This window comes from Falco punctatus (assembly GCF_963210335.1).
Source record: "Falco punctatus genome assembly, chromosome: 1".
Classification (NCBI taxonomy): domain Eukaryota; kingdom Metazoa; phylum Chordata; class Aves; order Falconiformes; family Falconidae; genus Falco; species Falco punctatus.
Genome location: NC_137580.1, coordinates 45344459 through 45370174, shown reverse-complemented (window position 1 = coordinate 45370174; position 25716 = coordinate 45344459). Strand labels below are relative to the sequence as shown.

Here is a 25716-nt window from a genome sequence, read left to right as displayed (position 1 = left end):
CCTACTGATTAAGCACTGCTAAGTATTCATAGATGAATCAAGGGAGATGACCCTTTGGCCTGAAAAACTTAAATACTTAACATAAGGGTTAACTTGATGACAGAGACATTCTACTTTATTTTACACTCTATTAGAAGAGCTCCAAATTGCATTGTGCGACCTGCGAATCAGATAGGGATCAGAGGTCGTCACAGTGACAACTTTAAGAATTCATAGCTAGATCTGCATAACAAGATATTTTTAATAACTAACAGCAGCAGGCTGCATAGGCAGTGCAAAGCATACAATATACCACAGCAACATTCACCACTAGAAAAAAGAAAAACAACAAAACCAAACAAACCCCATCCCAAAACACACTAGCTGATTAGATACTTTTAACAAGAGTACTGTTTTGAGAGTTAGTTTTACAGTGTTTTGTTTTATATCAGTCTCACATCCTAGTAAGCCTTAAAAAAACCTGGAAAGCTCTTTTAGCTGAAAAATGATTACAAAAGAGACATTTCACAAATAGAAATCATTATCACATGATGGTTACAATTAAAAAGGAGGGAACATAAGCACCTGTCTGACATTAAATATTTTGTGTTTACTTTTACAGTTATGGCTGACTTAGCTTTTTTCATAAATACTATCCAGACAAAAAAAAATATTAAATGCTGTCTGGGCTACTACTTTGATGATACAAATGTTATTAAAACTTATTTAATATGAACACAATACATTGAATATACAATCTGAGAAAGGACATCTTCAGGTGTAATGCTGATTTCATTATCAAATATTCCTATATTTCTCTTAAGTTTTAGAAAACATACAATCAACATCAAGTTACTATTCAAATCTCAACATTAAACGCTTCTGGTTTTCAAAGGGCAACTTTTTAAAAGTTACGGTTTTCATTTGTGTGCAAGTTAAAAGCATCACCTGAGGAAAAGATTTCTTTTACTAAGGTTTCTCTTGCTCTTTGGTCTGAGTATGTTTTGGCAGATGTGATTTCAGGCATGGTGACAGATCACCAAGGACAATTACTTACCCCCCAGAAAAAGCTCCTCTAAAATGAGGAAAAGAGGGGGAAAAAAATGAGGATGTGAGTACAAGAAAGCAGTCAGCTGGACTGGATTCTCCATAGCTACAGAAAGGAAAAAAAATATACAGCCTTAATATTTTTTTTTTTTAATAAGAAGCCAAGTGAGACTTTTGTAAGCAGATACTAACTTAACTAAAACACAGACTTTAAAAAGAGCTGGTTATAAAGCTACAAAATGATTAGGTAGAAATAACTCATTACCAGTGATAAAATGCCAAGCTGCAGTTGAAGATACGGGGGTGGGGTGGGAGGTAGGGGGTTGGTGGAAATCAGCAGTAGTCTTGCAGCCAAGTAATTGGTAGAGCTCTTAGTTAGTAATAAACCTTAGTTTATTACATATTAACATTTTAATATTTTTATGTATTAAAATATTTTAAGACCAAATTATGACCAGAAAATATTTAACTTGTAAATATACATTTGGAACAATTTTCTGACATTATTCTTTCAGAAAATATCAGACCTGTATTGCAGTAAAGTTTGGGGACCAGATCAGAATCTGGACAACACAAGAACAGCCTTCTCCAAATCTAATTATTAATGGCATTATTGAATTCAACCAGATGTTTCACATGGATAAAATTAAGTACACGAAGAAATCAAGATCCAAGCGCATGCTTAGATTTGACAGAAGATAAGGAAAGGTGAAACAAAACGTAATGAAGACAGTTAATGAAAAACTATATAACCCTGGCTGTTAATACAACTTCAAATTAGAAATTCAAAATCTAATAGGCCTGTTAAACAACCACTCTGCTGACAGACAAATGAGAGGCATGTTTCTCACATCATATTGCCTACTAGCTCCTATCTGTTCAAGTTTTAGCCTGCCTGAGTAGTAAGCCTTTTATGGCTTCCCAAAGGCAACAACGTAAGAGATAATATATATAAGAGATAAATATACTTTCAGTGTACAAAGTATAGCTAGTGGTCTACATTTCTATTAAAAATGTGAGGACAAAGTATTATCCTAATGGATAATCCTTCAGGGAAATGATGTAAATCAAAGATATCACACATGATTTAAAATATAGTACACATTTGCCCTCTCACAGTAAGATCATTTGCATCTAATCCGCTACAAATCTAACACTAAACAAGAAACAAAATCTGGTATTTTAAAAATAGAAAATAAACATCAACAAAACTATTTCTAAACTGAAAAAAAATAATTAAAGGAACATTGTAGCTGTAAATTATTCCTACAGAAGAATTAAACCTCTGGAAACAGGAATTTCTATTTAAACACCAATCTCTGCCAATAATTACAACTGTACTTCCATAATAACTCACAGAGTCAAGAATTAACTCGAAGTGTCTGGTGTATTGCTGTTGTAGTAAGTTTACCTGGAAACAGACCGAAATGATGGCTGGTTTTGGATAAAGGTGGCACAGCAAAAAAATGTCGAGCATGCAGTATGCACTCCCTCTACTGGGCACTGAAATTATCCTGAGCAGGCACTCAGAGACAGAGGTATGTCCAAGCATCCAGGTACTGTGAACTAAAAGCCTTTTTACAGCTTCTGTCCTCTTCTCCTGGATTCAGCTAAGACTCAGATTCACAGAAAAATGGATTTCTAAACTCTTGTTTATACTCTCAAAATACATTCCCTATAGAAAACTGACACCCCATTCACATCCCAAACAAGTACTGGACTACAGTGAACGCAACTTGCATAAGCACACAAAAACTCATTGCCTTTGACCAATACAAGTAAGACTGCCATTTTTTGCCAATCCCCCTCCCCTTTGAAAAAAATAACTGCTCAGGAAGAAATGTCTTTGTGATTTCTGATCTGTTTGGGGGCACAGGAACAGGAGGAAGGAATACACAGTTTCGGCAGCTGGGATGTATTAACAGTTATAACATTTGCTGCAAGGGATTTGTTTCTAGACAAAGGATAACCTTTGTTGTTCTTTTCCCTCTCCTCCCACATCTCCTGAGAGGCAAGTGCAGAAATAGTGCCATAGCCTACTTGCGTTGGCAGGGTTTAAGTGTTACATAAAAATGATGGCCTTCCTTGTAATTAAGGCTTTCTGGTGGTTTGAGTTCTTCACCATCAAGGAGGCAAAAAGAAAGAGGTGGTTATATCTCATGTCACTATAAACCGTTTTAAGGCAAAGTGTTCCACTGTATAAAGTTGTGCTTTCCTTCAAGTGACTTTGTAAAGGAGAAGTTCCATAAACCTACAAAAAGTTCTCCCGTAGTTTGCAAAGCAGTGGAGCTGTTCCATTTTTCAGTAAAGGCAAAAAAGCTTCACAAGAAATAATTTGTGCAAATTTTCTAACATACTCTGATTGCCTAAGGATGCTGCCTTGCAGACCAGTACTCTGTGATCTTGAAAATTAAGCAAAAAACAATTGAAAGCATGGAGGTAATAGCGAGGATTGCCAAACCCAGACACCTTCCTGCAGCAACCAAATGATTCTTCTGTGAAAGCAGACCAGGTAACCACCAACTTCTTCTCAATGTAATTCACATCCAGCTACATTGCTGGTATAGACACATTGAACCACAGCATCAAGAATTACTCCAAATGCATACAACTTATTTGCATCTCAGCCATGTGCACATATAACTGCTCAGCTAAACAAGAGTACCAATGACACGTGGCAACAGTAAGGAACTCCAGGACCTTCCCCCTCTTAAGTAGCAATTTAAATCTCTACGGAATTGAGGGGATAGTAGTGTTCATAGTAATAAATCTCCAGTTTCCCTGTCTCTCACTAAACCCTTCCCTTGATCAGCTTTCTCGATCACAGCTTGAGAATGGGTAAAGCCTTTACTCCCCCCAGCCTCAGGTGGAACAGAAACAAAGCACAGGATAGAACGGATGAAAAGGGGGAAAATTAGCGACCACAGAAGCATGGAAAATGAACACAAAGAAAAATCAGAAAGCCTGAGGAGAATGGGCAAGCCCAAGCCCCCAAGCCAAGCTTCCAAGCCCCTATCATTCCGTTTCATATTTGCTGAGAAAATAAAACCGCTTTCTCCCTGAATGTAAGGCTTGCCCATGGTGCAGGATCATAACTACACCCCAAATGAGCAAGTACACAAACAATTCACCTTCCCGTTCTCCACCTAACAACATAGCTGCCTCGTACTGCAGTCACTAGCTGCCAGGAAAACTGCTATCATATCCAAATGATAGATGTCACAGACCAATGACAAACCAAACAATTTACACAGGACCCTCTGCACTCGGACAATTTTATCTGCATTCTCTCTCTGTACTTACTAAATGCTCCCCTTCATTTTTAAGTGTGCTCACGTCTACACATAAGCAGGTACAGCACTCACTGACTCCATGTGCTAACAAATAATATCCTGTCGGGACAGGATGGCTCTGAGCCAGCGCTTTGAAGGACAGACTACCAGTACTTCTTCACTTGGATTTAATGGTACAGAAGATAGCAAAACCTTGGCATGGCAAGAACTATTGCTCCAATGACACAAGGATGTACATACAAAAGCAACAATACACAATACAAACAGCAATGCTGAATTAAAGAAGAGCTGTGTGTGGTGTTTCATATGCTGACATGCAAATATTTGACAGACGGGGATTTAATAATCACAGTCTAAGAGATGCTGTTTATTTTGTTCCATCAGACTCATTTTACTGTGTTTTTATGTTTCAACAAAGTCATTTGGCCGGCAAATAAAAGGTAATATATACAGTTTCCTTCTGCAATACAAAGCTCTCCATGTTCAGGTTATAAATTTAAAGTAACTCAGCAGTAACACTATATTTGGGTATTTTCCACTGGAGAAAACCCTTAGGAATAATTATATATTGTTTTCAATGCTCAAGTTCATACTTCAATCTGCATTGCTGCATTCTGAATGTATTCTTTGTGAGCACTGTTACGTGTTTTCCTTCCCCCCCCCCCCTTCCCCCCAACAATGGAATTTATTAGCTTTCAAACCTTATATAGATAGCATTGATCAATCTCCAGAAGTGGTAACAATAGCACTTTAAACACATGCACACACACAAAAAAAAACCCAAGGCTGGAATGTCCTTTATATCTTGCAAGAAATATAGCAACCAATATTCCATGCAGAGGTGCAGCAAATGAAGTCCTGTCAAGCAAATGGCAGGAATGACAGCAGATGTCTGGATTCCTTCATAGCTGGTTGCATAAAGGTAGTGCACATATTTCACTGGAGAAAAAAACCCTCTGACAAGACAGTCTTTCAGTACTTTTCATTCAGAGTTGGCATTTTTGACTGGTGTGGTACATCAGTAGGTATTAAGATGATGAACCAAATTAATCTTGATACAGCTTCATTTGCACAATGAAAGCAAAGTCTACAACACTCAGTCATGGCTAAACAAGGCTACCACAATTTAGACCAAGGTATAATGTCCTTACCAAATTCTTCCAATCCAGTCTTAAGCCAGACTCTACTCTGGACCCTGACCCAAACCACTTATTTTCATGTCAAACTATACAGTAATTTCATTTGATCACAGCCAACAGAAATGAGTATTATGCAGCTCTGCTTTTTAGCTACATAAACAAGCCATAGACTCCTTTTTGGATCTGAATAAAGTATTTGATCTTTCAGCCTCTGTTTATTCACAAGTTTTACCTATTTTAGAAAAACTGTCTTTGGCAGCTAATATTTGTGAAATACTTCGACACTTTGAAGTTCTATGTAACAATTAACTCTCTTAAAATATCCTCAATCACATGACATGCTTAGTGTAGAGAGTAAGTGCTCCAAAGCAGAGACACTACTTTCCTGAATTGAGACACTAGCATAGTTCGTAAAGTCGTAAGAGAACATGAGTAAATACAATGTTTACTAAAGCTGAGGACGTTAGTGTTACAGATGAAGAAACTTCAGGGTAAACAGAATCTCAGCTTCACCACTTCTCCAGCCTAGACAACAACAGTGCTGCCTCACCTGAGTTTGTCTAATAGCCAGCCCCCTGGCATACTCTGCAATTGTTTAGTGCAACTTCCTTGAGTGAAGCTACAACCAGCTGAGTTGGTATCTTTTTCAATAAAACTTCTATAAAAAACCCCCACAATTTTCCCAGATTAATTAAGAGAAAGTGTATTTTTCATATACAAGCTAAGCATTAGTTATGGTACCCTCTAGTAAAACAGAATTTTAACAAACTCACCACTTTTCTTTTTCTTGCTTTAAAGGAAATGTTCATTTCCTTGTATTTCTTCATAGCAGTCTCCAATTTATTCTTGAGATCAATGGCACATCTTAGTCGATCATCATTTATTCCTGCTCTGGTAAATAACTGCAAAGCAAGAAACCAACATTCTTATTCTTTTTTCTAGACATCTGAGCCAAAAAAATTTCAGTTTTCTTTCATAATTAATGGAACAACATTGTCACAAATTCCTTTATTTTACAAGTAACAATCAATGAAATCACTTATTTTCTCATCTAGAATATAAAAGCTAATAGCAAATACTGAAGACAAAGAATGAACAACTGGTATAAACATCTCCTGAGAGTGTCCTTCTATAAGCCAAATTCCATTCACAAGGCTCCTGAGCAGTAGTATCAGCTGACAGAAGGGACACACAGTTTTTCTGATATAGACATGTCTGACAAAACCCAGCTGTGTTTCACTTTAATCCTTTGCAAATACACCCTGGTTTACTGCATCTAAAAAAAAAAAAAAAAGGTATGACTGTAGGTAGCATACCTAAATCTAAGAGCAAAACAAGTTACATAGCTCCTGTAGCCTCTTTTTGTCCATCTCTATCAAAACAGAATTTTTTTCTGCTTGCACCAATGTTTCTTCAACCTTAGTTTCCTTTTTCATCTCCCTCAATACTTATTGTACCCCAGTCCTTGCTTCTCCATCTTTTAAAAAAAATGATAATCAAAAAATCATCTATCCCACCTGAATCCAGGACTGCACAGAAGGCAAGAACTTATTTCTGACAAGTTTGTGAGCATCCATGACATTGTTTATTATGGCAGTATTATCTTCATTCTCATGCACTTTTACTTCTGCTCAAAACAGGGGGGGTGGGGGGAGGAGGGAAGAGTTAGTGCACAATGTTTATAGCATCTTTACTTCAGGAACTAAAGACAACAAGCGGAAAAAGTAGACATAAACCTTTCTAAAATATTTGAACTCTTCAGGGAAAGTTACAAACATCAGTATGTTTGTCGTTCAGTGTTAATTATTCTACCATTATCCACATATTCAAAAAAATCAGAGACAAAAAGCTTTCTGTCCAGTGATGACAGGAGGAGTTATTAGGCCATCACTACTAAGGAATTGCCAAATAAACCACAGACTAGTGCAGTCTTACTATTTACATTACATGTTGTCCTAAGTTCAAATGATGTGGGTCTTACTTGTAATGGTTTCCATATACTCAATATAAAACAATCTCTGCCCCAGTGGCACTAGGGACTTGATTGTCAAAGCCAAGTATGCCAATACCTAAGTAAAAATGGTACTTTTCACCTGTTTGTCATTCATAAGCCCCACTGACACATTTCCAATTCTGCTGCCTGCAAGCATGGAAGTAGATACCTGCCTTACTGGCTGTTTGCATATGAAATTCCATTAGGACAGTTATGTAAGAGACAGACTACCAAAACACAAACCATCCTAATTTTTCTAGAGGTAACTCACATTTGCAAATTCAAGTATAAAGCTATAATCATAATCCTTAAGACTTCCTAGCAAAACTACTTACTGCTTCTTGCAAGTTGTCAGTAGCAAGGAAAAAAAGTTTAAGGCAAACTCAGTTGTAAGATTTTTAAATTAGAAGCTTATACCCTAGCTATAGACAGAAGGAAAGAGGCAAATGGCGAAGCATATGAAAGAAAGTTACATATGGTAAACTTGGTTTTTTTTAAACACAGGAAGTTTATCTTGTAGGTACTATGCAGTGCTATAATATGGTTATGACAACTAATACAAAATTTCAGTCTTAAAAGGTAATCAATAAAATCTGCTAATCACACAAGGACACCCAAACGTCAGAATGGTTACTAAAATATATAGAATAATAGAACAGAACTCCAAAATAAATCAAAGTGGTGTCCAGGAATCCCAAACCAAAATGGTGTCCAGAAACAGCAGCATTGAAGTTACAGAAAAAAACCCCACAACTACAAAGCATTTCAGACAAAGGCTGACTCCAGGTAGCTATATGTGAAAAGTTTTTCCAGATACCTGTGGAGATTTCAAGGTCTAGAGTATACTTATGTGAAATAAGCCCATGGTTCCTGACAAAAGTCTCGTAATCATCATCATTGAGAGCAGGGACACCAGACTGAACTTTTGAGCATGTGTCTCCATCTAATTCTTTTTGCTCAGGCTTCTCCCGTTTCTCATCTAACTGTTCTTTATCAGTTCTAACACACTGAGAAACAGAAAGAACATCCTTGCTGCAGCATGGCTGTTCATCATCCATATATTCAAAACAGGACTGGTTAATTTCCATCTGAGAGGACAAGGGGGATGCAGGTCTATCCTCATTAGCAGAAATCTGTTTGCTGGCTTCCAGTTCCACATCATTCACAGTGAAGTCAAAAGGATCTGGCATCAGAAGGCAGAAAGAATTTTCCATCTCTGTCAGTGTGTCAGCAATCTCTTGGGACATTTCTATCAAGACACAATTATTTTAGAGTATTGTTAAGTACTTTAAAATGCTAATGTCTCCAAAGTAGACACAGATTTACAAAACAAATATGACTGGCAAAGTGGTAATCCATTTATCCAGTCATCGGTGATAATCTAGCCACACAGATCTCTCTGCTACAGAAACTGTCCTTGTAAAAGTGAAAATATTTTTATTAAGCAGGAAGTCTAGAATTTCTTGAGTAAGGAATTTAGAATCAGTGTTCCTCCTTTCCCTATCCTCTCTAAAATTTCATTATACAAAGACGACACGAGTATTTCATAGAATTTGAAAGAGAACAAGGTTCAATGAGGATATTCTTAGTGGTGTTGGTGGGTATTCAATCTACAGCCATGAATGTTATAGTTGCTTATAGGTGTAGCTGTGAATACATGCTATTGCTCAAAGAGATGCTACCAGTAAGTGACTTTAAGAAGGTTAAATCTCTTTAAAATTCCATCCTCACACATGAAAACATTTGCAGCATGTAGAATAAATGCAAACACAATTGAACACATTGCGTATACCAAAGTAATTAAATAACCCTTTGTAGCTGCAACATAATATATACTTACTATCTCTGTTGTTCTTTCATATTACAGAAATGTTTGCTGTGTACACATTGCTTAGGGATTCAGTCTCCAGTTAAACATACTTTTTAGCAGCAGTATGATACTTTTCATAGGTATCCTACAATGCAGCCAGGATTCCTGTGCAGACCAGTCCCTATAGTTCTGGAACACTATAACTGTATATACTATACAATTAAGGTCATCAGCCAGCAATGTATTGAGAAGTCTGTACCTAGTCAATGACACAGAAATTAAGCCATGGCTCTAAAAAGTCTAACGATACGCTTGCTTGAGACTATGCTTCATACTTTACTGAATTACAGACCAGACCTTTACTTGCTAGCATTTTATTTTTTTTTTAACCTCTCCATACTATGTGAGCTCACAGGACTGTTGCTTTTCACCTGAAGAATGTCAGGGGAGACAGAGACAAAAGGCCAAGCTCTAACAAATGTACCACCCTCTGCGGTCAGCTATTATTTAGATAGCTATTCTCTTAGAATTTGTTTTATATAACCTTAAAACCCCTTGCTTTCAATACAAAACAACAACAAAAAACACTAAAAGAACTAAAGCAACTTACCTTCCATTTCTTTTTCAGCTCTTTTGGCTTTTTCTTTGTAAATGTTATCCAATCGTTTTTGCTTCTCTTCTTCCCTCCTCCTTTCAGCCACAGTTCTGGCATGCACATCTTGAAAATCGACCTAAGGAGGAAATGAAGAAAAAAAGTGTAACATTCCTCGTAAGAAATATATAGAAAATCCATTTCCCAAGATCCTTATCTGTGGTGAAAAAATCCTCTAACATCAGCGATCAGCCAGAAGCTCAGCAGTACTTCCTTTTATCTCTTCTCCTCCTAGAATCAATAACTACAGTAATTCTGAACAGAGTTTTTACTTCTACTAATAAGGGGCTGCTGAGAATCAATGGCTTTCAGAAAGGAATCGTAAGGTAGAAAAACAAAACGCTTAGATTTCCACATCTAAATTGCAGGAATAAACTAGGCTTTGGGAGGCCTCTATCACAGCATTTGAGACTCAGGGCTGGGGGAATGGGCAGGAGGAGACTACACAGGGTAAGTATTCAGATTACATGAAAACATCACACTAGGCCCACTATTATTAAAGGAAATTGAGGAACATCTGTAAGCACTATTACCACAAGCATACATAGCACTTACTGAAGAACTTTGTAAGCAAGGAAAGTGGAAAAGACTACATTCAAAGTCATTTAAAAAGTCCAAATACTGACTTTTACAGTTACATTTGTTAGATTTGGGGATTGATAGAAAGGTTATCATTCAGCCTCACCTTCTTATGACTAAAATATAAACATAAATGAGTGATTCAAAAAGCTGTTTCTTAAAATATTTGCAATAGGGTTATTTTTAGTTTGTTCTTAGAAGGGCTTGAAAAGGTAAATATTTTTCACTTCTATTTTAAGGAAAGGAGACTTGGTTATGTTATTGCATAAAGAAACGCCTCCAAAGAAGGAAAAAACCAGTATTTCCTTTTGTTTGCTACCACATACACTCCAGTAACTTCAATACAAAATACACGGAGTGCTGAGCAAGCCTGTAATTTGCTGCTAATAAAGTCCACAGACTCTCCGTGTATGTCTGCATCACAAGCACCCATTGGATGCTTGTCATTATTGCCACTACTAGATGATCAAGCTTGTCAACATACAGTAACAGCTCCGAGATACTGACATCCTACACCAATATTCTGGAGCTACACACAAGTAAAACAATGAAGTTCAGTCTCACTTATGAGGCAGAAGCTCTCACAACATTAAGATCACTCTACACAGGACAAATAAGTTTCACTTTCTAGCTAGTCCTAGATCTCTCCCATAATATGTACACAGACTTACCTATGGGTCAAGCAAACCAAGTGCATCCTACAACTGAAGTTTGCATACTTTCTGCACAATCAAGAATTTTGTTAGTCTTATCTCAAAGTTACAGGAACTTTTTCATACTTGTTCTGCATTAAGCAATTAGGGAACTCCATTAAATGCTATGGAAGTTAAAAAACAAATGCTTGACTTGGGCTTAACCACATGCTGAAGTTAAACTTCTTGCTGTATAAATGCTCTGACTGCAGAATAATCCCTACAGTATGCAGTAAGTGTTAAGGATTTTACAAGCATTATTTATGCAAACACTTTAAAGACAAATGGTTTTTTATATAAAAGCCTCTAGGAGCAAAATGACACTTCACCTCTCACAGAAAACTGGCATGGAGAGTCTCCATCTTTTTTTTAGGAAGAGGCACACCACACTCACCATGCTTTTTCTTTTTAGTGGGGAAAAGGGTGGGCAGAAGGAAGGTAGGACAAAGAACTAGTTTCACAACCAATAGCAGCACGCAGATCACCATAGTGAGCTTCTTTGCTCTTCAGGATCCAATCTATTTTTTATTTTTTTTAACAAGTTCGCACAGCTGTCTGCACAGTAGCAAAAGAAAAAGATCCTCCTAAAGAGCAATATCACCCACAAAAACAGAACAAAGATTCAGAACTCAGGAACCACAGCTGCTGTTTCTAGGCAGTCAGACTGGACTTGCACAAAAAACTAGAGATAGCTAGAGCTTCCTAAATCACAACTTCGGCCACATACCAGAATACCTACATCAGATTTATTTGCCCATTCTTTCCCCTTCTCTGTCCCAAAAGGGACCAGCCATGTGCTGCTCTGCTGCATTGTTTCATGCCTCAGCACTTGTCCAGGCGCCCTTCTTATTATATTTATGAAATCATCATGGTTTGCATTGGATAAGGAGAGGTAGATATCTATCACAAATCAAATCTACAGCATGCACAAAGCACGAATTGTCCAAAACAGGGCACACTGGCCTCCCATAGAAGCCTCACAAAGTCAAGAGTCTCAGGGCCTGAGTTATACATGTCTGCATGGACTCATTTGCCATCTGGTGTCAGCACTAACTCACAAACTTGGGTCAGAAAACACCTAACCTCATTTCGGTGATATGGATTGGGACCAGCATTGCTGTTCTGCTTTTGTATGGGTGCAGGCTGTATGAGCCTTTTACCATTGGTCTGTAGTTATGGGACTGGATGTTTTGAGGTGCAAACAATTGTTCTTGATTTAAAGGGTGTAAGCAGCAGGCCTAGGAAATTGCTGTAACTTTAGCAAAAATACTGGAATACAGCAGTAATACTCTACATTGATCTGTTTAAAATCCTGTTCACTCCAATTCCAGTTCACTCTATAATTCCATCTCTGCATTCCTCAGACAAAGATACTACAATATGACTCAGTTTCCCAAATTACACAAACATTTGGAAATATGTGAAATCTTTTTTCTTTCTTCTTTTTTTAAACTTTGAGACAGGAGTTCAAAGAGAACTGTTTTCAGATGTAATAACATATAACTTGTTCTTAAAGTCAAACGTTCACACTGGTACACGCTTTGTACCTACTAATATGGAACTACTAACATTAAAGCAATGGGTAGCTCTCCAGGTTTACACCCTAAAAGTTCAGCAGTTGTCATCTTCTGACAAACTGTAATGTTATTTTGGTGATAATAAAAAAAAAAAAGACCCCAAAACCCAACAACCACAAACTACACACACAGCCAACACTCCTCTCAAGTTGCCCTATCCTACAGTGCCAAACTTGTAATACAGAACCAGCAGATGTACTTTACTACTAGAAAGTACAAATATCTCATCAAATCTTTTGGTTGTTTCTCACACTTCAACTATTAACCTGGCAAAAGGCCACTTGGGTCAGCTGGCTCGCCTCAACTCTTTAAGTACATGAGTTATCAAACAACATACGATTGTTTCTATTGGTACTAATATTTCCTGAAGTACTCAAATTCAGCTGCTCTAGAAAATAGTACAGCCAACCTTCCTGGGTAGCTTGGTATCACAAAAATACCAAGTGATCAGTTACCAGTTGTAACTGGGGAGCAGCCATTAACCACTGGAGCACAGACAGAGATGCTAAACTTCACCAGAACTGCTGTACACTTGCATGTTCAGTTTGGTAAGACTGTATTGTGTTAAAGTCCCCTCTTCTCAGTCTTGTGTATCTCCTTGTCACTTTCATTTAGTGTTCGTTATTGAACAAGACAAAGGAGAATTCAAAAACTATCACCTTTTATGAGCAGATGCCAAAACTTGCATAGAAAAAGAACAAAGTACAATAAATAACGTAGGGTACACTACAGCTTAGCACAGAAAAGAACATAACAACAGAAATATATCATGTAACACTAATGCTTTTTGATCTGCTGTTAGGAACACTGAACATTTGTTTTTCTGAAGGGAAAGAGAATCAATACATTTATTGAAAGCCTGGTATGATCACTGTAGACTGTGAACGCTAGAACTGTGTTCCCAACTTCATTGTCTGTGCCTCAGAAGAGATGCTAAAGCAGAAGAATGTCCCAAACACAGTAACTTGAAGCCTAGAAAGGAGATCTAAAAGCAAGTGTTTGCATACAAGAAACTTCTCTGTAATGAAGCTTCTTGTATGACGCACTAACACTGCAGCTGAGCGGGGCTAGCACCTGCACTTTCTGTCTCTGTTGTACAGCAAAAGGATGCCAGAACTAGATCAGCTCAGTACAGAAATCAGGCTAAACTAGCACAGAAAGACTCAATAGCTTATTATCCTCAGTTTAAGGTATAACCATTATTTCCCTTCTAAAAAGGGGCCAGACTTCAGGGCTTCAGGTAGGATTCCATGGGTAAAAGCCTATTGGTGAGTAACAGTTTTTGCACCCAGAGCAAAGGCTAGTTGAGCCCAGCTCTGAGTACACAAACCTGGGATTTTTAAAACTTTAAAATACTGCAAAATGCACAGAAAGTTCAGGGTTGGTTTTTCAAAGATCATGCTCAACAGGATGTCTCCTAAAGACAACGTCGTTTCCAACAGCTTTTCTTTTATATTTATTGGTTTCCTCACTTGAAACATCTAGTGATTATCACCTAAGATCACACACAGAAGTAAAAATGCAGGGTACCTTCTTATTGTTCTTTAAGAAATGGTATCCCAGAGAAAGCTGCTTGTAGGCCTCTCCGTATTTCTCATGCCAGTCCTGCACTGACTTAATGGCTGCTTTCCTCAGTTTCTGTGCCACCTGTTTGGGTGGCGGAAGAGGTTGCTCAAGGTCTATCCCCACCGTGAGCTCCAAGAACTCTTGGAAGTTGGAAATAATTAGCGTCCGGAATTGATGGGATCGGGCAAACAACTCCTGCACGATCTGGAAGGCAGAGAAGCGCACCTCGGCATGCTCCTCGTTGAGGCGCGTCACCAGCAGGTGATAGGCATGGCTGATATGTTCCCCTGAAGACCTGAGGAAGACGAAACGTAAAAAAAAAAAAAAAAAAAAGAGGGGGAGGTATTTAAAAAGAGGTGTAGCACGTAAAACATACAGCTTTAAAAAAATTTAGTCGAAATGTTGAACCAGCAGCTTTTGCGCTGACCGCAAGGAGCACCCAGCTCGAGCAGGCCACAGGAGGGCCTCCGACGGAGGCGGCGGCGCTCGGCCCCCCCCCCGACCACCCGCCCCGGGGGCTCGGGGCGGCCGTACCTGCAGATCTTCTTCAGCTCCTTCATCCTGCCCGGCTCCAGCCGCGGCTCCCCCGAGGTGGTCAGCTCTTCCACCAGCTCGGCGAGGCGCCGGTCCATCTCTGCCGGCACCGAGACGCCGAGCTGAGAGAACAGCCGCCCCGCCGAGGCCCCCAGGCCCGGGAGCACTGGGTGGGAAACCTCAGCCCAGGCCTAGCCGGGCCTCCGCGGCGCCCTTGTCCCGCCCCTGAGAGGAAGCCCCGCCCCGTGGGCCGCTCCACCCGCCCCGCGGCAAACGGCCCCACCCCCCGCCCCTCAGCGGGTGGTACCTTCCACCCCCTCGCCGCCGCTGTCTCTTTAAGGGCGCGCTGCCCCCCGCTTCCGCGCGGTGGCGGCACGTCACCCGGAAGCGCGGGTGGGGGAAACTCTTAAAGGAACCGCGCCTCACTCGAGGGGGGGCTCTGTGTGTGTGTTAACTCCTTGCTGCCCGCAGGGGCCGAGCTGAGGGGCGGCGCTGCACCAGGTGGTTTTGACCGCAAGTCGCAGCCTCAGCCCGGCCCAGCGCGCCGGGGGCGGGGCCAGCAGCCGGGGCTGTGGGGAGGGGGCGGCCGCTGAGGCGGTGGCAGGCACGATCCCGCGGAGCCCCTCTGGCTGTGACAGGCTCGGCGTGGGGAGCCGAGCCCCCCGCTCTCCCGCCTCGCAGCCGGGCTTCCGAGCGCTGTGAGGGGAGCCAAGCTCTGGGCTCCCTCAGCCCGCCGCCCGCTCTGCGGAAGGCAGCGCGCGGGGACGGCGGGAAGCAGCACCCTCCCCTCAGGCGCGCGGCTCCCCTCAGATCTGGGAAGTGAATTTTCTTGAGTAACGGCTGCTCTCCCGAGCCTGGAGGGTCTCTAGACTTTTTCACGACAGCCTGAGTGCCATTCTCACACGGGCTCTACGTACGCCACGTGAAATACAATTTGAGCTTCCTGTCATGGAAGATGCAAGCAAGCGTATGGTGGGATGAGCAAATAGGCAAGCACAGCCCAGTCCTGGCTAGCTAAAACTGCTGCTTTTTGCCCAGTGCTTTGTGATGTTTGGCTTCCAGTGGTGTGAACTATGGCTTTTCTCTTTGGGAAAGGTCCTCCACTTTGCAGCACTTGGAAACTATGTTGGCTTTGGAAAATTGAAGGTATTTATTGTTACTGTGTGGCCCTAGCAAAATAGTACTTTTATGTATAAAAATCTGGAAGGAAGCACAACTGTGAATGAAGCCCTGTTATCAGGACTTTCAAGGAGTCTTACAGCATAACTGTGTTTATACAATACCTTCCACTTGAGAACCTCGGAGCACTTGATGAATGTTATAGTAACCTGTCAGCATATATAGAGAGAGAAGGTGAAGAGAAGCCAAACTACTGAGCATAGCAAGGGGGTGTTACCTACCTGGGTCCCATCCTTACAGCATAGTATATACTCTGTTGGGGTTGGATAATGTGGTTGGTTAACCAAAGTGCACCCTTGTCTTTTCCCACATGCAGGAAAGCATCCAGCTTTTTTCCCACATGCAGAAAAACATCCAAGCATTTTACTGTGCTTGCAGCTGTGCTCTAAGGGCATCTCCCTGGCATGTGTCCTGCTGCCCTTAGGGTCACCTATGGTGAGAGAGAGGTTAAATATTTGTCTGTATTCTGGTCTCCCTTTGCATCAGCCACACAAATGTGGTTCTGTTACTGGAGATGGTGAGGCTGCCCTGAATTCGCTCTTGTCAGCACCTGGCCTGCTTTCAGTTTTGGATGCTGAATTAGAAATGTTGTGCAGACCTCCATCTCTGAAAGTGCTGGTTAACCAGTGGGAGAAATCAAACCCTTGCAGATGCCTGCTTTAAACATCCTAAAGAAGGGAGACATCTAAAATATTCCCATTTGAAAATGTTGTCATATAATTCAAAGGTGTTTTTGTTAATCCACAGTTAAGACATGTGCTGGAAGTAATATATGTGAATTGGTGTTGCGGCTATCTCTGCTGGCTTCTGTGGTAGGGGAAAACATCATTAAATGCATTTTAAAAGAAATGAACTAATTTTCAACCAAATTTACTGCAGTAAATTGTTATAAATACCTGACCCGCCAAAAGTAGGTTTGGAAATCTTTTATTGTGGGGCAAAGTCAAAGAGCAAAACCCGCAGCACTGGGTGTGTGAGTCTAGTCAGAGGCGCACCAAACAAGTTCAAATATGATCTGCTTATACCACTGTGGTTGAATCAGGCATATACATATTCCTTGAAATGATTTGAATAACTCCACTCGCACTGCACTTGCGCTTTTCAGTTGTTGGGGTCCTCTGGTAGTCATGCAGGGATGAAGTCAGATATCTTCCTCGTGGTGAACTTTAGACCCGAGGAGGGCAGCTTGTTATCTGTCTAGCACAGCACTTAGCGAAAAGCCAATCTCTAGTTCTCACAAAATGAATACATACATTTTGCAGTGGTTCTATTTTTTCTGATTTGATATGTGAAACCAATGACATCTTACTTTTTCATAATGTTTTGCCTTTCCTTATTGCCTTCCATTGAGTAAAATGGATTTCCATGTGAAAGCCACACAGAATGTCACAGCTCATCTTTAAAGTTGAGATGAGTTTACTCTTTCAGTATTTCTTATTTTTCTATTTCTCTTCATTTGCTTGAAAGTACCTGAACAACTGTTTTCTATTAGCTTATTGCTTGCAAAATTAGCACTGTTGTACTATCTAGAAACAGTATTTCAAAATGAGCCACAAGCAACAGGCTTAACATCTACAAAGGCACCAGTTTCATATCTGTACATAATGTTTAAAGAAATCCCTGTGAAGTTCCATATGGTTTTGCAAAGAATCAGTTGATGAATGAATGCTGAGTTGTGTAGCTCATTCATGGTAGCCCCTTAGGCAAGTCCCAGTGAGAGGTAGGCTATTTAATTGTTTCTTTTTTAAACCAAGGAAAAAATTGTGTTTGCTCAAGTTGCTGAGTTTCCCTCCCCTTCACCTTTTTAATGAACACAGTAAATATCCACCATTTAAATATTTCCATACTCTCTTCATCTGGACCAACCTGATAAAAGGCTGAAGAGAGCCATAACACTGAAGAATTAATTTAGGTGCAAAAGTCACAACCACTCTGCACCTGCATTGATTTTCCCCCGACATGACTTTTCTGGGCTGTTCAGCACAGGGGAGTGCAGGACACTGTGGAGTGCTGAGGCAGAATGCAGCATCACCTGCTATCCCTTCAGAGCCTCAAGGTTGAACATTACTATCAGTTTACACCTGGTTTCAGCAAAGCCTGAGCCTGCTGCTTTGCATTATGTGGATTGTGACAGGTTGTTGATTCATGAAGTTGCATTTCTTACTTCTGTACTCAAAGATCAGCAGGAGCAACAGTTACAGTCTACGAGTTCTCCACAGTGCTCCTTGCAGGAGCAGAGTCTGTTGCAGAAACACTGTCCCCTTCACCATCTCTCCAGAATACCCAACACTATCATCATTGGCAAGAGGTACTTGCAATGGGAATATTGTCCTACAAGGAATCTTCAGGCATGACCAGCTGGTCCATCCAGAGATCATCTCCAACTGGTCCAGTATCTTTGGCCAAACACATAGGCAAAAATAGCCCCAGAATTTTGTACGCTGACACCAATTATTTGGTTCTGGGGCTTATTACAGTAACGAAGAGCCATTTGTTCCATCACAAATTTAAAAGGTCAGACTGATGGCTCTAGGATGGATTGCTTCAGACTTCTGTGTAAAACTAAATTTTCTGGTGTCTTTACTAGATGACTCTTTGCCTGGGATTCTTTTCCAACTTTGCAATAAAAGAGCATGTCAAGCAGAAAGAAACTGCATTGAACTTTTGAGATAGCTGTATTCAGCTTAATGATATGAAATTAAAAAGGAGGGTTTCTTTTCCTGCCAAATTGGAACTTGGGCAAAAAACTTCCTTACAAATAAATTGGAGTTAAAATAACTCTGGTTTCAGGCCTGAAGATGCAGAAACATGATAAACACTGATATTAAATTGTCACAGAGTTTGTGCCAGTTGGGTTGCAAAGAAAATACTGACCTTCTATGTGAGATGAACAGATGCTTAACCACTGGTTTGATTCGAGCAGAAGGATGACAGTTATTTGAAATCTCTGAACTACCTCATAAGGGGTAAGGACTATACTTAAACAGGTTCTCAAAGGAGAAACAGTCTGTTCATTAAACCATCAATAATGCAAGGCCAAAGATACTTGGCGACCTCCTCTAATTATGTGAAATATTGACTGTGACAACACCAGCCTACAGTAACATTTTATAATTCTGTCATAGGAGATGAATGAACATGCTCAGTGTGGTCTAGATCACTAATTAAATAACCATTTGTAAGTTGGAGGAAGCAGGAATAGCTGTGGGAGAACCATCACAAATCAAGAAGCATCTTCCTGCATGTAGCTTATACTCTTGTCTAGAATAATTTTTTACAAATGATTCTATAGCATTTCCTGAAACTGCACACCAACATTGACACACTTGACTAGTATCAATGAGGGTAAATTGCTTTTTCCTCCATGGAAAGATCTATGCAGACTCTGACTGGGATTTAACGAGCATTTTTCTGTATTAGACAATATATATCCACATCAAAAGTTCGTATTTCTATATGAGTGTGCACCCACAGAAGATCAAGGCACATCCCATTACACTGCAAGCAGGTATCTTTGGGGGTCTGGGGGTACCAGCCTTTAAGGCAGAATTTGGATCAGACGGTTCAGAAAAGAAGGAGCTTGAAACTTGTTAGCATGTAGAAAAGGAGAGTGCAGAGGAAGACAAGAATGCCAAGCTTCCAATAAGAGCAAATCCAGACCACATTCTGCCTGAAGACCCTCTGATGCTAAATCATACAGAGACCAAAATGCCACTCAGGTGTATGCAAATAGAACTGCTTTGAAACATATGATGTTAGCAGAAGTTTCTTAACTTACAGAGACTGGTTTGGGTGTCACATTGACTCATTGATGGTAAACTTCCGAAGTCCTTTCTGCCTGACATCTGAGCTGTTCCATCCCTGGAAAGCCAGAGCCTGTGATATAACTGTGGTTTCTTGAGCTGGTTTCTCCAAATGAGAGACTGCACAGAGCTGTGGCTTCAGATACCCAGAGGAACTGTTTTTTCTTCTTTTCCCAAGGATGTGGAAAAGGAGAAAACTGCTCTGAAGCTACTAATAGCTGTAGCGCTGCCTCCAGTTAAAATGGGAGTGATGAAATCCACTCCTGATGTGAAACTGTTGTCATCACTATCGAACACAGATAAGTAGTGGGTCAACATATGTCGTACAGCCATTGCACAAACACCATCTGACCAGTTTTCCATTTCAGATTTCTCTGGCCTGTTGGTGCAGCGGGTAGCTTGAACACACAGTGATGTTGTAATCACTCATTCACAGGAGCGAGTCCTCAATCATCCGTCAAAATCCACTGTATTCCTTCAGCACCAGGGGAGTGCCCAAACAAGCATGTTCTCAGCCTTCAGGCCGTTTTGGTATTTCTATCACCTTTTATGAGCAGCAACGAAGAAAGCCACATGGATCAAAATAAGCTTTTCTAGGAGATTTCATTTACTGTTATGATAAAAGAACTTTTTGTCTTTGTGAAGAGGTTTTTTATACAGGTCAGCTTTTGCAGGCAGAAGGAAAGTCCCTGGCTTGAGGGGGTCACAAGGTAGTTGGGACAAAACCTGAGTGCAAAGACCACAATTTGAGAAAGAAGGAAACATTGAGGTATAACTAAGATGGAAGTGTCTTGATAAGAAGGCAGCAGCAAGTCTTCTGAACTGTCTGGAGCCATACATTAATTTATGCTTTTAAGGGGGTGTTTTCCACTTTCATGAATCAATATGTAAGTGGGAGCAGAATGGGAAAATATTTATTCACGTTTTATGTACTAGGATCCCTCTGTGTGCCCTCAGTTTCTGCAGCAAGAGCATCATGCCAGTCCCACTGACCAACATACAGCTATTCTTTGATATTGTGCACTGCTACATCCCAAAATATTTCACAAAATTTCAGGCAATTGAACCTCAATACAGCGTGGAACAAGACTTGTAGGTACAGTCAACACATATAAAGAATAAGTTGATTTTAAGAAGACATTGCAATAGCCTCCTAGAAAAGCTAAGTGCAGAATTTGGGGCACTGACTCCATCCCCTGAGCTGCAGCACCCCCAGCAACACGTCCCTGCCCCAGTGTGAGCTCAGCGGCGTGACTCATGCAGCCACCTGTGTTTTGTGTTTCAGCTTGTTTCATGCAAGCATTCAAAGGCCTCTTAAATGAATCATTGCTACTTTTCCTCTTTGCACGAGTCATAATGTTAAAATTATACCAAATTCTGAAAAAGCAGGGTTGGTGAATATGCCTCAGTAAACTGTACACAACATTTGCTTGACTTCCTATTCAGATTGACATGAAGGTCAACCGTCAAGCTCTCCAAGAGGGACTGTAGATGAAAGATCAACCTTCTTTCTTCCTTAATAATTTCTCCATAAAAACTGGGTCAGTTATTAATACATCAGTAAAAGGTAGCCAGGGTGAGACTTTTTTTCTGGCAGAATCTGTCATCTATGAATTTACATGAGTCTCCTCTGGAGCGACCACTTCAACAGCCTCCAGCATGGGCTTGCAGAGCTCCCAACATCCAGTTCTGCTCCAGGTCATGTAACTTGAATTCTAGGAAACTGCTGGGTTTAAAAAAATCTGCAGAAAACTGGCACTCAGTAATTTCAAATGGACAAGATATATTTATGGGGATTGGAGAGAGAACTGTGCTAGCAACAGCAGTCTGAGCTGGGTGACAGCCTCCTTTCATCTTAAATCACAGAATATACTCGGTCATTGCCCTTGTCACTGCACTCCTACATGGCTGCAAAAGTGGCACAGCCACAGAGAGCCACAGCTTCCTGATTGTTTAGGAAAAATGTTTTCTAAATTTAATTAGAAATTATCTTGTTTATTTGATGTAAAAAAGATACCTAAAGTTATATCTTTTTTAGGAAAATATATATCTATGGTCTATTTGAACTCACAGAACTATGGGAAATATAAAGTACATTTTCAGGTAAGAGTAAAAATGAACTTTACAAAGCTCTGAACTTCCCTGCCCTTCAGCAAAAATGTGGCTAGTTAATTATCATCGAATCACAGAACGGTTGGGGTTGGAAGGACCTTAAAGATCATCTAGTTCCACCCCCCCTGCCACGGGCTGGGACACCATGCATCTATTATTATACGCACAAATTGTATTTATTTTGCCCTACCTAAGAAGCCCGCGGCATTTCTAAATTTCTAAACCACACGCAGGAGGACCGCTGGCGACAGGGCTGGCTGAGGGGGGCTGCGAGGTGCACCCCCCGTGTCCCCCGGCCGCTTGCCGCCGGGGCCGGGGCCCGGGGCTGCGTTTGGGCGCAGCCCCCAGCAGATGGCAATGCAGGAAAGCCGGTAGCGGCCCAGCCCCGCAGGAGCTGGGGCTGAGACCGCTCTCTTCGGGAGAAAAAGCACCGCCTCAGAAACCCTCCTCGGCATTTTTAACGTTTTCTGCAAGGCAGCAAATAGTTTTCACTATCAGCAAGGGTTTGGTTTTTTTGGTTTTGGTTTTGGTTTTTTTTTTCCTTGTTTGTTTGTTTGTGTTGTTGTTTGTTTTTTCTTTGTTTTTAAAATGTAGGATTTGAATTTACAGGCTTGCAGCATTGAGCTGTAGCAATAGGTTTGATGTCCTAGATCCAAAATCTTAGGGGTCAGCTGTGAAGATCACAGAATCTTTTAGGTTGGAAAAGACCTTTAAGATCACTGAGTCCAACTGTTAACCCAGCATTGCCAAGTCCACCAGTAAACCATGTCCCTAAGCATCACACCTACAAGGCTTTCAAACACCTCCAGGGATGGTGGCTCCACCACTTCCCTGGGCAGCCTGTTCCAATGCTTGACCACCCTTGTAGTGAAGACATTTTTCCTAATATCCCATTTAAACCTCCCCTGGTGCAACCTGAGGCCATTTCTTCTTGTCCTATCACTAGTTATCTGGGAGAAAACACAGAAACCCACCTTGCTACAGCCTCCTTGCAGGTAGTTGTAAAGAACGATACGGTCTCCCTTCAGCCTCCTTGTCTCCAAAAGATATCCAACTGCCAGGGGTTTTTGGCAATCAAAGTTGGAAATTACACACACAGACATAAATATATAGATGCATATGCCATATAAATATAAATCTGGCATGTTATATTTATCTGTACACACACACACACACACACACACATAATATATATAGAAAATGTCACCTAAGAACTCCACTCACAACATACTCTCTTGTCGCATCTTCTGTGAGCAAGGCCACACTGTTTCCATGCCAGGAATAAGTCTTTAAACAATCAGAGTCTTTAACATGATCAGTCTTGCAATAATGTAGCCAAAGAAGAGCTTTTATTTTAAGAAAACATTCCTGAGTATCACATCAAGGAAACCACTTTTAATGACAGCTTCACTCTGAGAAAGCACTGAAACTGGAGGTATTTTCCAAACAGAATGACTCAGTGCCTTTCCCTGTGCTTGTAGGGGAAAATGGATGTAGAAAAACTTTCAGAAATATAAAGAAAGTCTCTAGTGGCACACTTTGCCTTTTTTCTGAACACGCACCCACCAAAAAAAACCCCCACCCTAAAGCAAACAAAACCACCCCCCAAAACCAAAACAAAAATCAAAATCAAAACACACATACACACCCCCCCCCCCCCCCCACACACACACCCAAACTCTTAAGGCAATAAAAAAAGCATGGAAGATATTTGGGCTTGTTAAAAAATTAATGAAAAATCTTGACTGCACCAAAAAGCTGGTGAAAAAGCTTCTTTTTCCCATTGTATTAAAACTGAAATAACTGCACCTGGCAGAGACATGGCTCTTACTCAAAAGGCCAATGATGGTGAACTGAAATCACAACTGAGTTGCCAAAACGCTGCCATGGGCACCATAACCACAGGCTGGTTAAAGTGACTCCAGAACAAATGATGGAAATGCCAAGAAGTCCACTTATATGTGTGCAAACACAGCATGATATTGCTTACTACAAACAAGTAATCCAAATTATTTACAGTTTCCATATGCTTATATCACTGCTTAGTCTGTTTTCAATGGTGCAATAAAAACCTATTTGGAGTGCTTAGGAAAACAAATGCATATGTCACAAAAATACACTGTATGATCTCTTCAAAAGTATCATAGGTGACTGGCTTTGAATTGCACAGGAATACTTTAGCAGTGTTCTGGATTTACTGCTTAGAGAAGCAGCAGTTCTTGCTATTTCAGAACAGCTTATTTCAAATATGTCTATATTATTTTGAATCATAGTGTGGCAACAGCAGGGTTAAACAGTTTCAGAGCAATAATGAAAAGCTGTAAGTAGTGAACATTTACCTCTGTAAAATGTGTAAATAGCACAGCCAATACTAAAGTATACAATTTTTCCAAAGTTCTTCAAAAAAATATCAGTGATATATAGGAAGTATACAAGAACAAACTGCAGAAAAGAAATAGCTGCAATAGTGCCGATAAGTAAAGACTTAAATCATTTTGATTACTGAGAGATAACTTGTTCATAAAATAAAAGGATCTTCAGAGAAAAGTATTGCATATTAGATGATCTTGAGTACAGCAGTGAAAAACAGAAGAAACAAAAGATGAATTCAAACTGGAAACCAGGCACATATTTTACCAGTGAGGAAACAGATTCTCTGTCTCATGATGATGTTTTTCTGACAGATGTGCTCTAACCAAACAACTCTGGATTGTAAATAGTTCTGAAACTCAACAGCTAAAATCAGGACACAGGAGATCTATCAGTCCTGGCTTTTTTGGAAGACATTACATTACGGAGAGACTTTTTACACAAAACAGAGGTGGCAGGACATGAAAAACTGTGTGACTTAGAAAGTAACTATTAGAGCAGGAGCCGCGACCACTCCTGCTGTGAAGTTGTCAGTGGACCCTGGAGAGAAGACGGGACAGAGGGACAGTATTTTGCAAATAGACTTCCAAGAAAAAGGATAACATGGCACTTTGAAGAGCCCTCAAGTTAAAAGAAACTACTGTAAGTTTCTGAGAATATTCCCAATTTCAAGACTCAGTTACCTAAGGAGAGATAATGTGGAAACTGTAAAAGTAGCCCCTCTCACTGCCCACAGCAGGGAGGACTGCCTGGAGCAGATGTTGTGAGGCTGAATTTTTAATCTTTGGGATTTTAACGGAATTGATCCATAGCAGTGCATTTAATGGAATTTGCACAAAGTTTTAGAACATTCAAGAAACTGTTGCTCTAAGAGACATTATGTTTTATTGTCACTTCAGTCAAGTGTGAGACTTTCTGGAGGAGCCCAAAGCTCTAGTTTGCTGCTTCCAATATGCAATCAGGCCATAATTTTTATTCTAAGCTTCTAGAACAATTTTGATGGTTTGATTTTTTAAATGGTGTGAAATAATGAAAATTATGATTCATTTTAAACTTGTCAGATCCTAAATGGAGGTATTATTTTGCAATAATAATTTTAGAATAGACCTGAATGTTCAGTGCTAGGTTTGTTGGCCCAAAGGTTCTTCTTGGCTTCTTCAGCCAAGATGACAAAAATGGTACTAGCACTCTGATTTCTTTTCATGCTGTTCCTGGAAATACAAGGTTTGGAAAGAATTTAAGCAAATACCTTATTCAGATCAAAATCTAATCTGTATTTCACATCCGCAAACACAGAGATCGCAGCCTATGTTATTTATGGTTTCCTGATGCAAAGAAACCAGTCATCATCCTTTGCTAATTGGTTTAGAATAAGAGAGGTATTTCTGGAT

General features: G+C 40.3%; 1 protein-coding gene and 1 long non-coding RNA gene across 3 annotated transcripts in view; one reads left to right on the top strand and one right to left on the bottom strand.

Annotated features, from left to right (window-relative positions):
• UVSSA (UV stimulated scaffold protein A) overlaps positions 1–15098 on the bottom strand; it is a 58479-nt gene extending 43381 nt beyond the window's left edge. The window contains exons 1-6 of one of the 2 annotated variants that reach the window (XM_080366750.1): positions 14862–15098; positions 14292–14622; positions 9872–9992; positions 8269–8700; positions 6976–7085; positions 6232–6360 (exon numbers count right to left, since the gene is read on the bottom strand). In XM_080366750.1, the coding sequence (XP_080222876.1) occupies positions 6232–6360; positions 6976–7085; positions 8269–8700; positions 9872–9992; positions 14292–14622; positions 14862–14959 (1221 nt within the window). In that variant the 5' untranslated portion in view covers positions 14960–15098. The remainder of the gene's footprint in view (positions 1–6231; positions 6361–6975; positions 7086–8268; positions 8701–9871; positions 9993–14291; positions 14623–14861) is intronic. The other variant, XM_080366751.1, reaches the window with a different exon arrangement.
• Positions 1–25716, top strand: part of LOC308054367 — a 360286-nt gene that overhangs the window by 321275 nt on the left and 13295 nt on the right. The window lies entirely within an intron of this gene.